General features: G+C 33.5%; 2 protein-coding genes across 2 annotated transcripts in view; both read right to left on the reverse strand.

Moving 5' to 3' along the window:
* Positions 1–1,575: 1,575 nt before the first annotated feature.
* LOC134789590 (uncharacterized) lies at positions 1,576–4,344 on the reverse strand. The gene is made up of 4 exons (XM_063760159.1): positions 3,985–4,344; positions 3,809–3,921; positions 1,937–2,213; positions 1,576–1,584 (listed from the first exon to the last, which is right to left on the reverse strand). Exons 1-4 carry the CDS (start codon positions 4,342–4,344, stop codon positions 1,576–1,578), a joined length of 759 nt encoding a protein of 252 aa, XP_063616229.1.
* A 6,619-nt stretch (positions 4,345–10,963) lies between these two features.
* The window catches only part of LOC134789978 (lachesin-like), a 31,990-nt gene continuing 26,962 nt past the window's right edge, over positions 10,964–15,991 (reverse strand). Inside the window, exons 8-9 of the mRNA XM_063760706.1 lie at positions 13,913–14,083; positions 10,964–12,697 (exon numbers count right to left, since the gene is read on the reverse strand). Coding sequence (XP_063616776.1) covers positions 12,318–12,697; positions 13,913–14,083 — 551 coding nt within the window. The 3' untranslated portion in view covers positions 10,964–12,317. The remainder of the gene's footprint in view (positions 12,698–13,912; positions 14,084–15,991) is intronic.

A 15,991-nucleotide genomic window follows, 5' to 3' on the forward strand; every position in this document is an offset into this window, starting at 1 on the left:
TTTCAGAAGAATATTGAACAATAGGTGGGTTCTACTAGATAGTTTGTGTCTGCACATAAATTTTACGTTAACGTAGGTAATCTGTGCATAAATGAATACCGCAACTGCGTTACTGATCGAATATCCGTCAATATCCGCCGCTGACAGTCAAAAATACTTGACACGGGGATATATGCTTGATGACAGGTGACGGAATAGTCACCGCTCCACTATCGATTTACTCGTACTTGGATATCGCGCCTGTAGTTGACATACCCTATCATCTCCGATAGGCTTCTCGGGTGCACTAGATTTTTCTATTATTGTATCTAAAAATAGGGACATTGGCCAGTAATAAGAAGGAGCTGGACATCTTTGATGTATCGGCTCTCTTATCGGATTGGATGGACGCAATAATAGACCGTTGATTGCTTCCAAGTGGAGTTCGGAGATTGATTATTTTCTCGTTACTTCGCCGTGTCGTGCTTTGTTTTCTCTCACTTGTCTATAGGAATGATTAGTCGATAACTATCTGCGGTGCGAATTTAAGGGGTTATCCTGTTGATAGATACTTGATTAGGTAAGTGTTTCTCGATAAATATAAACATTTTCCTTTTTTGCCCATTAGTGGTTTCAATACCATTGTTAAGAAGTGTTAGCTTGGTCGGACTACGGTACGGAAGAGTATACCTACCTATTTCATATTTCCTGGCTAATAAGTACTAACTTTACTTTTATCTTGACTTTTGCGGAACTTACGGAATATCATTTGATATTTACCACTAGCTGTTCGGTGAAGGAAAACATCGTTAGGAAACCTGCATACATCTGTCAAGAAATTTAAATGTATATGTGTAGTCGGGTCGATCAACTTTTTCATGTCATGGAGTAAGATTTTTTTACAAAAAATAAATTGTTTAAATATGTTTATTTTTTAAACATTTCGCGTACAAAAACAATTGAAGTTTTGTATGCGATTAAGGGCCGCGCACAAATTTTATTATTTTGACAACTTTTGGTGTTAAATATGTTGTGCTGACTCAAAACGTGTCCCCTGGGTTACCCGGGATTTATTAAATAAAACTTCATTTAATCGATATACTTATTCGTCTATTATATAAAAGAACATAAACTCTTTGCTTCTGTTAACTTAAAAATAAAGAGATCCTTTTTGGTTTTCCTTAAAATCAACTAATAGTGTCTCCTGAGTCACTTATGTCGTAAAATGTACGAAAATTTTTGGTTCCTCCAGAGACAAATTCAGTGACTCAAGAGACATTCTGTCATTCTGTTTTCACATTTTAACTTATCAGTAAGTCTAATTAGTCTAAAACACTCAGAAATCAAAACAATTAAACAAAAATCAAAGTAAATGATTCTCAGCAATCAGTACAATCAACATCAAAAATATAGTGACAGCCAAAGTGGCTATAGAAAAGCTTGCCTCATCCAAATTATTTCAAATACACAGTTTTTAAAAGGAATAAACAATAACATAAAGACTCAATAATATAAAGATATAATTAGAAAACTATCAATAAACAAGTATAATATTTCAACTACGTGTCGTATCATTTGTTAGATGTATTTTTAACTCTAATCAGTCTGAAATAATCTTTAAATGTTAATTATACTTTAATAAACCGAAAGAGATCAAGAAGTAATAATCATCACTAAATCATTTTTCTAAAATATCGATAGGAGCATTAAATTCAAAATATTGTTGGCCTGGTTTTATTTTTACAGTCGGTTCCGGAAGAATTTTCAAAATGTCGGCATAATCAATGCAAGACACATCTTTTGGATCCAATCGAAATATCTGGCACTTTTTTACATTTCTTAAAAATGTAACACTGATGTCCCCATCATCATCCAAATCATCAACCTTGCAGACATACCTGTAAAGTTTTCCTTTGGTAGCATGCACATTTACAAGTAAAAAATCTCCACGGCGTACTGGTCGGTCTTCTTTATTTTGTTGCCCCCTTGTTGAAGTTGACGGTTGCTCTTCATCGTCATAAATGGCATCATAAAACGTAGAGCTACGAGGTCCGCATAAATCGGTAATATCTATATCTTCTAATGTTGATGCTGCGCTGTTTACTATCAGGCTTAATGGCAAATCATCATCAGATTCGGGTTCAGGCATATCCCCTTCTCTGAGATTATCAATAGAGCAGTTAGAATCTCTAACATTTGCATTCTTGTTCGCGATTGGGTAATAGGTTTTAGGACTGAAACATTGACAAAAGCCTCTTTTGCAGAAACAACTGAGATTACGGTATTGTAGCTGACCCCGGACTGATGTAAAAATTTGATGGACGTGCAATATGCCTTTGAGGGTACTTATATTTGGCGACAGCTGTTGAGTCAAATTATCAATATCATTCGGAGAAATCAAATATAATTTAATTTTGCTTTTGTCCTTCAATGCATCATAGAATTGCTCTGCGTCAATAATATCTTTTCCAGTAGCAACAATATTGTCCGCAGTCCGTTTCAAGCAGCCTCCTACACCATCCGCGGGACCTTTTCCGTGTCCAGCTTCAAAAAAAGACCACGTCATTTTCGTAAAACCGTAATCAAAAGTTTTCGTTGAGCTTAAGTAGAAATTTTGTTTCTGTCTATATTGACTAAATGGTCCGTCAGAGAACAAGTGGATTGTTTCAATCTGTGGATATTTCTGACGAATGTCCTTTAATATTGGGTGGATATGAGTCCAGATCGCTGCAGGCTGGTGACATTGAGAAGAGGATATTGTGCAGTAGGACTTAACTTTATGTTTTGGCTCGTTATCAAACTTATAAACAACAACCGTATGTAAGGACACCTGTTGTCGTGATCCACCGAAATGGTGCGCCTGTATTTCTTGGTGAAACTTACAATTATAATTTTCACTGAAATCGGCGACTAAAACCATCTCAGATTCTTTTAAATTGTCTATAGCGTCTCTAAAACATTTGTATTGCTTTTTCATATTAAATACATGCTTCTTCAAAACCTTCAGATCCTCATTGAACATTTCCATTAGCTTTTTTACTTCGTCTTCTTTTTCTTGGCGTACATTCTTGACAGCTTTAATCTTTTTCCCATTTTTCTCATAAATTACTTCGGTCCGGGTCCACTCGAACCATTTTGCGGTCTCAGAATTGTTCGATAGATCTACTTCTATTTCTTTTCCTTTGCATTCGGAACAGGTTCCATACATACACGCCTGTTTTTCACTGTCACATACTGTTGAAGAAATAAGCATGCCCAAGTCATCAGTTGTGATTAATCTCTTTTTTTTAAGCACCTGTGCTTTGTATGCAGGGTTGACGTGAATTTTACATAGGCACATCTCTCGTCCATCAACTGAGGGTTTTGTGACGAAAAAAGGCCGATTTTTAGTGAAGTAATAATAGGAACACTTCTTGGATGGGTATTCCTTTTTGAACACTCTGTAAAGATTTTTCATAGTGTCGAGTAAAAATCTTTTCTGATTTTTTTTTTGCTTTAGTAACAGTTTCCTTCTTACCAGCAGTTTGTCTCGATATGTCATCCCTTATGAAAAAATCGTGAATGGTTTTCTTCAACTCTGTTGTAGAATTTCGTACTTTTGTAATTATTCTCATTGGTCCTGTGATCCCCAATGTATCTTTAATTAAGTATGTCATTTCTGCCTGAACCACAAACATTTTTCAAGACCTTCTTAATTGCGTTCTTTTCTCTATGTTTTGAAATTTTTTTGTATCTCTCTTTGATTGCGTTAGTCAGTTTTTTGTACTTTATTTCATCAGTAGGCTCTGGTGAAATCGGTGTTTGTACATTCTTTTTGTTCCTAAGGTACCGTTTTCTATATTTTTCAGCTAACCGTTTCAAGTTTTTATTTTCTTTTTTTAGCCTTAAATTATCCCGATACAACTTCGTTCGGTCCCTATTTACTTTTTTACGTCCTCTTTTCTTCCTTTCTTCTTGATTCTTCTTCTTAATAATATTATCTACACCTCGGTTATGGTTGGCTACTATTGCTTGCATGTCTAATGGTGCCAATGGTGGTATGTTTTCTTGCATGTCTCGGATGCAGATGTTGTCTTGTAGGTTTACCGGCTGTGGTATATTCTCTTGCACGTGTAAGGGAGAACTTGGTGGCGTGTTATCCAGGATGCGGTTGAGGACCTGCCGTTTTTGTCTTAGATTTCTCTTCTTCAGTTTCCATATGACTTTTGCGTTGTAATGCTCCTTGGGTGTCAAAGCTTTAACTAATCTTTTCTTTGCATGATAGTTCTCTCTCTTCTTTCTTTTATACTCTTCATATTTTTCAGGATCCCTTTTCAGTTTCTCCTTGTAACGTCGTTGTTTTTCCGCCGCAGTTAATGGTGCCATTGTAGCTGTTAATAGAAAAAAAGCAAGCTGATATACATGCAAGTAAAGTTATTACTTAAACGCTAATAAAACACACCATGATATAAGTTTAACCACAACTGTTTATTTAACACTTTGTAATTTACGTGGTTTATATCGATTATAAAGTAAAAGAATTGAAAACAGTTCAGAGATAGGAATTAAAACTATACGTATTTATTATTAGTGAAAAATCGTATTCATAAGTCTTAAATTTTAACAAAAATTCTTTTTTGATTATTTTCTTTCAACCGAATCCTTTACTTTAAAAATCAATCTCATGATGATAAAACCTTAAAGCATTTTTTTGTTACGTTTTTATTAACTTTAGAAGTGCACTTCAGTATATCAAGGAAGTATCGCAAAACGGAAAGACGGAAAACAATAAATTAAATGTTTAGCCCACTTCCGCTCAAAAGCATAAGCATAAGTAATAATTTATTACTAATTTCTATTAAAAAGTTAGTATATCCATGAAAAGAAGCAAATTTATCAAATCGTATTGATAAAGTCTCCTGAGTCACCATCACCGTCTCTTGGGTCACCAGAAAAGTGACCCGGGGGAACGATGACCCAGAAGACATTTAAAGTCAAATCAATAATTTTAGTTACTATCCCCAAAAAAGTATATTGTTAGACCATATTAGACCTTAGTAGGATCTTTTAAGCTTCAAAATAATATAAAAAGACAAAATTACTTACGAAATATCACAGTAAGTCAGCGGACCGACAATTAAGGCGCGGTGTGTAGTAAAATGCGCTTTTTTGTCACCATATTTACAGACTTTTACAAGGATTTCATGCATTATTTTCTAGTATGTATAACTTAAGTCCTTGAACTACGTTATTGCTTGTCAGAAACACGACGGCTCATTATTTTCTCGATAGAATCTTAAGTTGAAAACATGCCTAACACTGTCTTTATTTCCTTATGTTAGAAGTACTACGACGAAAATGTATATGAAACTTACTTCAGTCGATAGCTTTTAAGTAAATCTTCATTATTGCTTGTCCTTTTATCGATACGTTAATTTTTTCATTCATCATTTGATGAATTCAACATTTTGCCTACTAAATTACATCCTACGCGGCAATACCTTGCGCCCATTCCTCACGCCAGTACGCCCGTGACCACTGTCAGCGTCGGACCTATGCTAGTTTAGCGGACGTTTCATAAAATGGGTAATCACAGTATAAATATGCAAATATGTTATACACACAATGTTTTTCAACATACTTGCGAAGAAAAGCAAAATAATTCTTAAATACGGTGACATTTTAGACATTCGTCCGTCATATTGTCATTTTATAGCAAGTTGGGCAGCAAAGGCACACACCCATCTAACCAATCCGGAATTCAGTCACGATTGATAAATTGTGTAAACATATTTTAAAAGGCTATAAAATTAATCAAATTGAATAATTTTTAAACATAGATATACAGGATTCAAATATTTTAGACTGGTCATATTTTTCATAAAATCGATTTCAATTGGCAAATCGTATTACTTTTTGGCAACCGGGTTTTTTAACCTAATTAGACCCCGCTGAATCCGAATTTGCTGGTTGCTTGATCGAATTCTTGACCGAAAGTGAGATATTTGATATTAAAGGACCCTTTTTTTAGTTTTTCGTAAATAACTCTTAAACGGTGGCGCATAGCAAAAAATATTCTATTACATAAGTAATCTGCATAAAATTGCCTACAAGAAAGATTTTGTACAATTTTTTGCTAGGATCAATATTCAAAGAGATATTAACGCGGGAAATTCAATTATAATCAATTCTAAGGTCCCCTTATTTAGATTTTCGTAAATAACTCGTAAACGGTGGCCAATATCAAAAAATGTTATAAAACGTTAATAATCTACACAAAATTTTGTACCAAAAAGATTCAGTACACTTTTCGCTGGGATCAATATTCAAAAAGATAATAAAGAAGGAAAGTTAATTATAATAAATTCTAAGGTTCATTGTTTGTATGTTTTCGTTAATAATTTGAAAAGTATGACTCATTGCATCTTATACATAAATAATAAACATAAAATTTCCTACTAAACATGTAGAAATTTTCGCTAGGATCAATATTAAAAAAGACAAAGCAGCGGGTAAGTTAATTATAATCAACTTTAAAGTCCCTTTTTAGTTTTTTGTAAATAACTCGTAAACGGTGTCCCATAGCATAATAGGTTTTAATTAATAAATAATTTACATAAAATTTTCTCCAAAAACATCTTGAACTTTTTTTCTCTAGGATCAAATTTAAAACGATATTAAAGGAAGAAAGTTAATTACAATCAGTTCACAGGTCACTTTTTTTTAGTTTTTCGTAAATAACTCGTAAACGGTGGCCCGTTGCAAAATTTTAGGTTTTCGTAAATGATTCGTAAAATAAGGCTCATAGCAAAATAAGTTCTTAATGTTCTTGTAAATAAATAATCGGCATACAATTTTCTACGAAAAACATAACACTTTTCTCTAGGATCAATATTTGAAACGACGAAACGTTTTCTTAAATCAACTTTTTATCTCTTTGTTAACGTTAACAACCCTAAAGTATTGATCGTAACGTAAAAATAAAAAGATCCAAATTTGTAGGAAATTTTATGTTAAAACTTTTGTTATTGTTTTGTACCTATGCTATTCGTACAGATATTCGAGATATGAGCAAAAATATGAAAAAGGTACCTTCACCCCCTCCCCCCTACACCCTCAGCACACCCGCTAAGCTCGAGGACATTAAGTATGGTTATCTGGACACCACAAGGTATAACTGTGCCAATTTTCAAAATTATACGAATTATTTCCGCAGATTTTTTTTATTTTCTTGAGCTATTAACTAACTCGAATGTCGAAGTAGAAGTGTTTTTTGTCATTACAATCTTTAAATGCTTGACTTTTACTCGTCAATTCAAAATTAGAAAAATAGTAAGTAATTACAGTTAGAGTTATAAATTGTTATAATTCTTTTTGTGAAGATAGCTAAATTATCTTAGCTTTGCTAGTATTCTTCCTTATTTTCACTACCTACTTGCCCGAAATTGACTGCTAGAGTTAGACCAAGTCTGCAACGATTTTGATAGCATAGGCAGTGCAAGTGTTATACATACTTTCATAGAAGTTTGACGTTTAAAATAACACTTGCACTGCGTGTGCAATCAAAATCGTTGCAGACTTTTCTTGGTCTAGCTCTATTACATTTTTAATGTCTATTAGTAAGAACTATTATTTGTCTCATAATAATTTGGTATCATTTGATTAGATTCTCAGTTTGTCGCGGTATACACTCATATTGTATATATAATTAATAATTATTTACACTCACCGTCTTACCATTTTTAAATTAAGTACTCATCAAAATTCGAATTTGCTAATAAATCTTATTCAATATTAATTGCCGGAAAAAATCCCGGAACTGACAATTCAGAATACCGATGTCGTCAGAATAAGGACGTAGACGTGCTGCGCGGGAATGGTGCGGTGCGCCGCGCGGGGCGCCCGCCTGCCCGTTCTACCACGCGTCTGCTTCACCCCCTTGAAAACGTAAATCTCGAGTATAAGAGCGCCTTAACACATCTTGTCTCACTTCGAACCACGGACGAAATGGCCGGCGAATAAGAAAGTAACCGTAATGGTGGACCTTGTCACGTGATACTTAGATCGGCTGCCTATTGGCTGGGCGATACAGTGGCATAACCTTGAGCCTTCGTTGCGATTGTAACGTTTGGTAAGTTAGTGGACTCTAAAATGAATCATTGTTTCGGGACGCAGAAATAACTTTTTTTTTAAATAAATCTACGAATGCTAGCTACATTTTAGCATTGAAGTTGTAAATTAGATGTTAATACCTTTTTAATTAAGCGTTAATAGTGTATATGGTGGAGTATATTTTTTACACTGTTAAGTAAAAACCGAAGCTGACATGCGATTGGGACATGCTTTTTTTGTATGGGAGTCTAACATTATCTCCTAGGTCACCAAAAAAACTCGATATTTAAAAATAATTCTTTCAGTTTTTAAGTTCTAGTTTGAATGATTAATTGGTTAATTTACTATAATATACCAGATAAATTTAAAAACTATTACGATTTGTAAGATTTGAATTTTTATTTCGTTGGGACACGATATGACATAAAAAAGTTGATCGACCCAGTCCCCAACCCGCATTGGATCAGCGTGAGGACAATAACCCAAGCACTCTCGCGCATGAGAGGAGGCCAGTGCTCAGCAATGGGACGTATATAGGCTGAATTATTTACCAATGATTATTATTTATTAATGACAGATATTTAGGTAGGTACCTATAAGACAAACATGTCATAATCATAATCGTTTATTGCAACCATGGTATTACAAGCTATAAACTGAAAATCGTAATTAGATTCCAAGAAAAGTAAGACTATGTTGCCACTTTTTACTGGCGCGTCTTGTATTTATGTAAAAATAAGTATTTAAATAAAAGTATTTTTTTTAAATCGTAGGAGTAAAATTACCAATAAATAAATTATCTTAGCGTGTTTATTTATAAAAATGAATTTACTAATTTACAAAAAAATTATTGCAGTGGCAATATTGTCTTATTTTTTTTGGAATCTAATTACGATTTTCAGTTTAGTCGACAAGAGAGGGCTATCATCAAATGGATGTTGTAAAATAAATATTCTTGGTTAGGCCCTCCTAAAACAATGGCCATCCAGGGGTGTATATTTATTTACGCTTCTAAAATGGTATTGCGAAAAACAGCAAACATTAATGTGAAAATATTGTTGGTCAAGCCGGCAGTCCGTCGGCCGCCGGCCAAAGCTCATAAATAAACAGAAAACTGGATGCTCCGTCGAAAAGTTCGTAAAAAACCGAAAACAGGAAAATTTACAACCGGGAATTCAAACGCGTTTTAATTAACCTCCGAACCGTCGTACGGCGTCAATGCTGTTTATATTGTATTGAAGTAATAAATATAATACTTGTTTACGTTTTGCGTAATTTTACGCACGCAATACGATTTCAGCAAATTGAAATAATTATCCGGCTTATAAGTATCAATTAGAGAAGGTGCAGCTAGCCCAACAAGGTAGACCGACGATTGGGTTAAGACCGACGGGAACCATTGTGTCAACTGTAAAAATATGGGTGCACAAATCATCTCAAAAATATGTCCCATAGCTCTTATGTCAGCGAATTAAGAACTATGGGACATATTTTTACAGATGACTGTACATCAGGGCAGGGAACCGACCGGTTGATGTAGAAAATTTCGCTAGCAGACGATTTTTTAATTTGTGATAGGGTAAATACTAAATAACAAATGGTACAGATGTAGTGCATACCTATAATCGATTTCCATCGTAATTTTGTGATGCGACTTCAGTCAACCTCAGTACTTTTTGTACCGAGACTGACTGAAATAGCAAAAGACACGTTCGTACGTTTTTGTAAAAATACGATGGAAAATAATTATACATAATTATTTATGTATTTTTATGAAATAAACTCTAATCAATAGGTAGTAGTGAGTTCTCAGAAAAAAATCTAATATTTAAATATATTACTTAAAGAATTTGTTTAAAACATAAAAAAACTTTGTTATTTTGCCAACTTAGGTGGTTAATTTGCATACAGCAAAATACGCCGCAGAGGGTAGGGTAGGGTAGGCGTGTGAAAATGGCAAAGTTCGCTCGCATAATGAAGATGAGTGTAGATGTTGCGAATAATCCGGCAACTTGAACAAACCCATGGACTACCTCCTACTGACTACGCATTGTATCGCGTTTAAGACACTCGCGGTCTTGTGAATCATAGGAAACCATTTACTTGTAAAATACTGAGTCGCAAACTACACCGCTTCGTCGCATTGTATACTACACTTTACAGCCCGTATTTACCCTTAGAATTATTTTTTTTGGTAATGGATAACCTAGAATGAGCGGTTGCTCTCTTAGTAGGTAGGTATTAGCGCCAATGACCGTGAATCGTTTTATATACATATCGTATTCCATCTAGTAGGGCGGTAAGTGATCTGTGGACAAACCGCAAGCGCGGCTGGGTTTCAAACTTCACTTGTTACCTAGTTGACTTTCCTCGAGTCACACTTCACACCAATTTTCCTTTGATTTCAAGGAGTGAAGTTGCAGAGTTATAGCCAGCACACTCATAGATATTTTTGTTGGGTGTCTATAGTGCCGTATGCAGTGTGCCGTAGTTTGAGTATGAGTATTTACTTTATTAAACCTTTTCATAATAATTGTATGAATACTATCATTAGAAAGATAAGGTGCTACAAATGTAATGCATATGCATACTTGTTTTCTATCGTATTTTCTCGGAAACGTTCGTATTTGACACGGATTTCAACGTTAACTACCTATTTAATTTTTTATTCCTTTATTATTGTTGTTATTTCGAATCTGTATATCCATGGTATTACTCTTAAACTATATTATTATGTTTTTATACTATTTTAAGATTTTAAGCTTATAAGTGCAAAACTTTATAGACAATAAATGGAGTAAATAAAAACATATTTAACCTGTTATACTTTATTAAACATATTTATATACTTACTATATAATATCATATATACAATTTATATCACAAACTAGGCCAAGAGTAGAAATACATAAATACAATTGAAAACTCGATAATTTTTATAAGAATTTAAACTAAGATATACACGAGACAATCATGCAACCTATAATATACTTAGTAGTACAGTAGAGTAAACTAATATAAAAGTTTGCATTGCCGAGATACTTCTTTACAAAAGTGCTTACTGCATCCTTCAGTTTGTACTAAATATCTGTAATGGTATTAAACTCATAATGTATGTACTCAATAAACAATTTGTATGCCTTCAATATACAATAATTTAATAATTTTATTTCAGTTTAATAATTAAAATAGCTTAAAAAAAAATAATTATTGTAATAAATGTCAAGTGTCTGTCATATTCTTTTACTGATTTTTAATTTTTATTGAATGGTTTATTAATCGTTGTTAGTAATAAAAGCTTGTCTGTAACATATTCTACGTTTTTATATTTATAAACAGAATGTGCTAACACATTTCACAAGTCCCTCGGCTGTAAGTATGAGCCCCTAATTTTGTACTATCTTCCATATATTTTATGTTATAACTTTAAAATAAACTGGTATCTTTGAGGGCTTGACATTAACATCATAATTGGCTTTCATCAATCGACATTTTTATTGTAAAATAATATTATAAGCAATTAAGGATGAATTTGAAATTTCTAAAGCTTGACTATATTTACTAAGTTACAGGAGTTTGAGTAGGCATAGAATTTAATTTGTTAGTGTAATGAAATAGTATCAATATAATATAGTATTATTGATATACATCAATACGTATTAACATGTTATTTTTTTATACTATATATAGATAAGTGACAAGGTACGTATTTTAAAGTTGATTCCTATCTACGATGTCGATAAAATTTTGTGCTTTTCGCTTATGTAACTAGATTAATGTTGTATATTTGTATTAGAATGGTCATACTGCACAATGTTTCCCATGGGACCGTTATGAAAATCTTGAAAAATATAGTCCATAAGTTTCGTCATCTTCGTGCCGTCAAGGGTGTACCTAGTTAAGAAAGTCGCATGGGAAAATTTGTTTATTATGATCATCTTTACATGACATTCAGGACCACGACCCCGAAATCACCCAGTATACCTTCTTATTACTACATGGGTAAGTACTTATAAAATTGCTACTGTGATATAAGGTACATATTTTTAAAACACTGGTTATAAATAATTGAATGTTTAATCAAAAACAAATCCTAAATTGGCGATAGGCATGGATTCCCAACAAACTAAAACATACTGCGCTCCATAAAAATGCTATAATAAGATTACCAAATACTCGAGATCATAAGTGAGTAGGTAGGTACATAATCAGACTATTAGTATATTATGACAACATAAATATAATGTCTACACATTTAATAAATTGATAGCTACGCTTAAGAAAGTATAGGCTACTGAAATAATTTGATTTAAATCACTGCTCCTATTAAGTTCGAAATCTGAGTCTTCTATTTCTAATTGGTTTAATATTTTACTAACTTTGTTGCTAAGTTTTTGTTTTACCGATGGAGTAAAAACAAAAGAACGATTCTTTGTGGTGTTTTCGAGAACGGTTCGAATGTTGTGTGCCCTTTCCGTGGCATAGTAGGTGGGTTCCTTATCTTCTTCATCGTCGGATCTGTCAGCCGATCCGAATTGGTCATCAGGGCCTTCCATGGGTGTTGAGTATTTGTATTCTTCTTTGCTTGTTGCGGGGCTGGTGTTTCGTGCGGTTGGTCCAGGTATTTCTGTAAAATATGATGAAGTAAGTAAAAAGTTTATATTTATTATATTGTGAAAGGGCATTCATACGCTTTTTATATACAAAAACAGTAATACCTACAAATAAAGGTTTAAATTAATAACGGCTTGCGCTCGGTAAAACTAATTTGAATTTTTTACTACGATGAAATGCAAACCATACATCCATTTATATTTTCCAATTTATATTAAAATAATCATAATAACTATTAAATTAAAATTTTTAAAAACCCTACGCTATACGCCAACAAATCGATTTTATGCCAAAAATGCCTTCCATCATTTTGGAAAAGAGCTGATAGCCCTTCAAACTGCTGGATCAAATTCTATAAAATATAGCTAAGACCTACCGCAAGGACACTCGCTTTCACGTAAATTCGCATCAAAATCGGCCCATCCGTTTGTAAGCTACGATGTTATACACATATAGACAGACATTGGCGTCAAACATAATAACACCACTCTTTTTGCGTCAGGGGTAAAAAATATACCTGATGCGTAAAAAACATTTCTTCTCACTGCTCAAAATGCTCTACAATATGAAAACCCGTCCTCAGCCTCACCCATTTAATTGTTTACCATATTCTCGCGCAAATAACTCCGAATTCAAACTAGTTTTAAATTGCTGATACCGCGGGCAGTAATCATGTAATCGGCTAGGTAATTCAAATATGTACATACATATACATATAAGCTGTTAGGCTTACTGAATAGCTCGCATTAGATTGGCTTAGCCGCAGAAGGGCCATTTATCATAAATAATTATAACATTATCTATTAACGTAGGTAAGGTTTTAGACGTTTAATTTTAATTTGAATTAAATAAGGCACTGAAGAGCAGATATTATATACACCGTAAAGTATTGATTGAATAGTATTAATGCTCAATTTACCTCATAAAATAAGTAACTTTCTTGTGCAGTTTATATCAAATTATCAAGGCTCGGAACCGGTTTTTTCTTCATACAAAAAATACCGGTATTGTTTTGTTCTTTTTCGTTTATTATTTCATTTTTAATGGGACAATCTAAAAATACTAAGTTGTTACCTACCTAAATACATGATACAGTCCTACGTAAAGAGCATAAAATAATTAAAAATATTGGCCTATTTCGGGTTTTTCAAAAAAACCGGTTCCAAGCCTTGGTTTATATATGCTATCGAGTATAGTTTTAGTTCAGTTTTTAGTTGATCTTGTTTACCATACAGTCTGATGATGCTATCGACTTCCCCCAAAGAGTTCTTGGCCACACAGCGGTACCCGCCGACGTCGGCCGCGGTCAGCCGCCTCACCGTCAGCGCCATGCGGCTCTCGAATGAGCTCAGCGCCGTGTTCACCACTTCGTACTTATTGGATGATATCACCATTTCATCTGTAGGAGAGACAAAGCCGTCAAGACTGAGAGAAAAAATTAACACTGTTTTAAACGTTTCTTTTATTCTTTGCCATTTTTATATATTGTGACCTTTTTTGCCACTTTTGTTAGTTCTAGTCAGGATCGCGAGCCCTTTTCATCCTTACAGGAGAAAAAAAGTGTCCTAATATTTCCATACATTTTTGAAACTTTCCTTTTTGTTACCGCCATACAAAGTATATGGGGAAATGGTAACACAATAGGAAAAAACACCGGGACATTTTTTTATCCCATTAGGATTGAAAGAGCTCGTGATTCTGAGTATAAATAACAAAGTGGCAAAAAAGGTCAGAATAATATATAACACTGGCAAAAAATAAAAGAAACGCTCAAACATACTAAATTGGTGTTATTGACACCTAATGATGTGTTACACATTAAACATTTCATAATTATAAGGTTCCACGCATATGAACATAATTATTACTGTAATTTTCTATTCAATAAAACTTGTTTTAGCACCTGAGATTTATTGAGTTCATTCCAAATTGGGTTAACTGCACGAAATAAATAGGTACATTTAATATAAGATGTGGAAAGTTTGGCGCAATTTGGATTTTAATAGTGGATTTGTTACAATAACGTTAGTAAAATATAAAATTACTATTCAATTACTTATACCAAAATGCTTTCTTCTTCTACCTATATGTCATTCATTATGCCATTACATATCTTAAAGCACATTGATAAACTGGCAATTTCACATTATATCAGTAAGCCGTACAATGTCACATGTCATTACGCAATTATAGCGTTATGACAGTGGACATTTGAAACGATTTAATATGCAAAGGGCATATACCTAATCGATTCTATTTGGTGATGATTTATATTTTTAATTATACGTATGTACCTTCACAATGTGATGCTATGCGACTGAACGATTTGACACTATGGCGGAACGATTCGTACTATAAGTAGAGTCAAACTTTATTGCAATTGATTTCCGTTTTGCATAATGAAACTTAACGAGATTAAAATAAATAGTAGGCGTCCTATATAAACCAATTCACCACAAATCGGATTCATCTTCATGTGCTTGCGCCATTATCTACCATTTGGGCTCGACTCACGAAAAATCGGATTGATTGTGGTAGAATAGAGGCTCCAAAATAGCTGTATTATGCGTCTTAATTACTACTGTCAAGTGAATGCTACATCGTGGATGCAGTTCGTAGCATTGAGTTATACGCTTTCGTTCTTGACGTTAATTGAAATGCAACAACTACCAAATATATATTAATGTCATATGGATTAGCTATCTATAACAACTACTATAATTATAAAACTATTATTCTAGTGTAAATGAACTACAGTTTTGTACAAATTTTATATAGGTAGGTAGTAATAAATATTTGGAGACAATTTCAAAAATACCAACCTAGCCCTATACTAAGCAAAGCTTGTGCTATGGGTACCTACTAGGTGACGATACAAATACATGCTTACCTACTTCGCTATATGGATAACACCCATAACTCATGAATACGTAATCGCATTAGCAGATGCTATACTTAACTCACTATTTCGTCTTCATACAAAAATCTAATTGTTATTTATGAAAATGTATGTTTCAGGTTCAATTTGAGGAAGTGACTTGTTCGTTGAGTTTCAATAAGCAGTTAATTTATTCTCATATGTATTTAACTGCTAACAAAACATTTTCCTGGTAGGTTTCAACTATTAGGAATAACTTTATTTCTTGCTATAAGTATTTAGCTTTCGCTTCTAATACGAGTACAGAACCGAAACGAGTTAACGATTCATTTCAGAAATGTCTCAGCAGGGTCGTTTACTATTTATCTCTGTGAGAAAACTATTATTTTTCAAACATCAGTAAAGTGGCGACGTTTTCCTCCAGCCTTT

The sequence above is a fragment of the Cydia splendana genome, chromosome 4 (assembly GCF_910591565.1).
Source record: "Cydia splendana chromosome 4, ilCydSple1.2, whole genome shotgun sequence".
In the NCBI taxonomy this organism is placed as follows: domain Eukaryota; kingdom Metazoa; phylum Arthropoda; class Insecta; order Lepidoptera; family Tortricidae; genus Cydia; species Cydia splendana.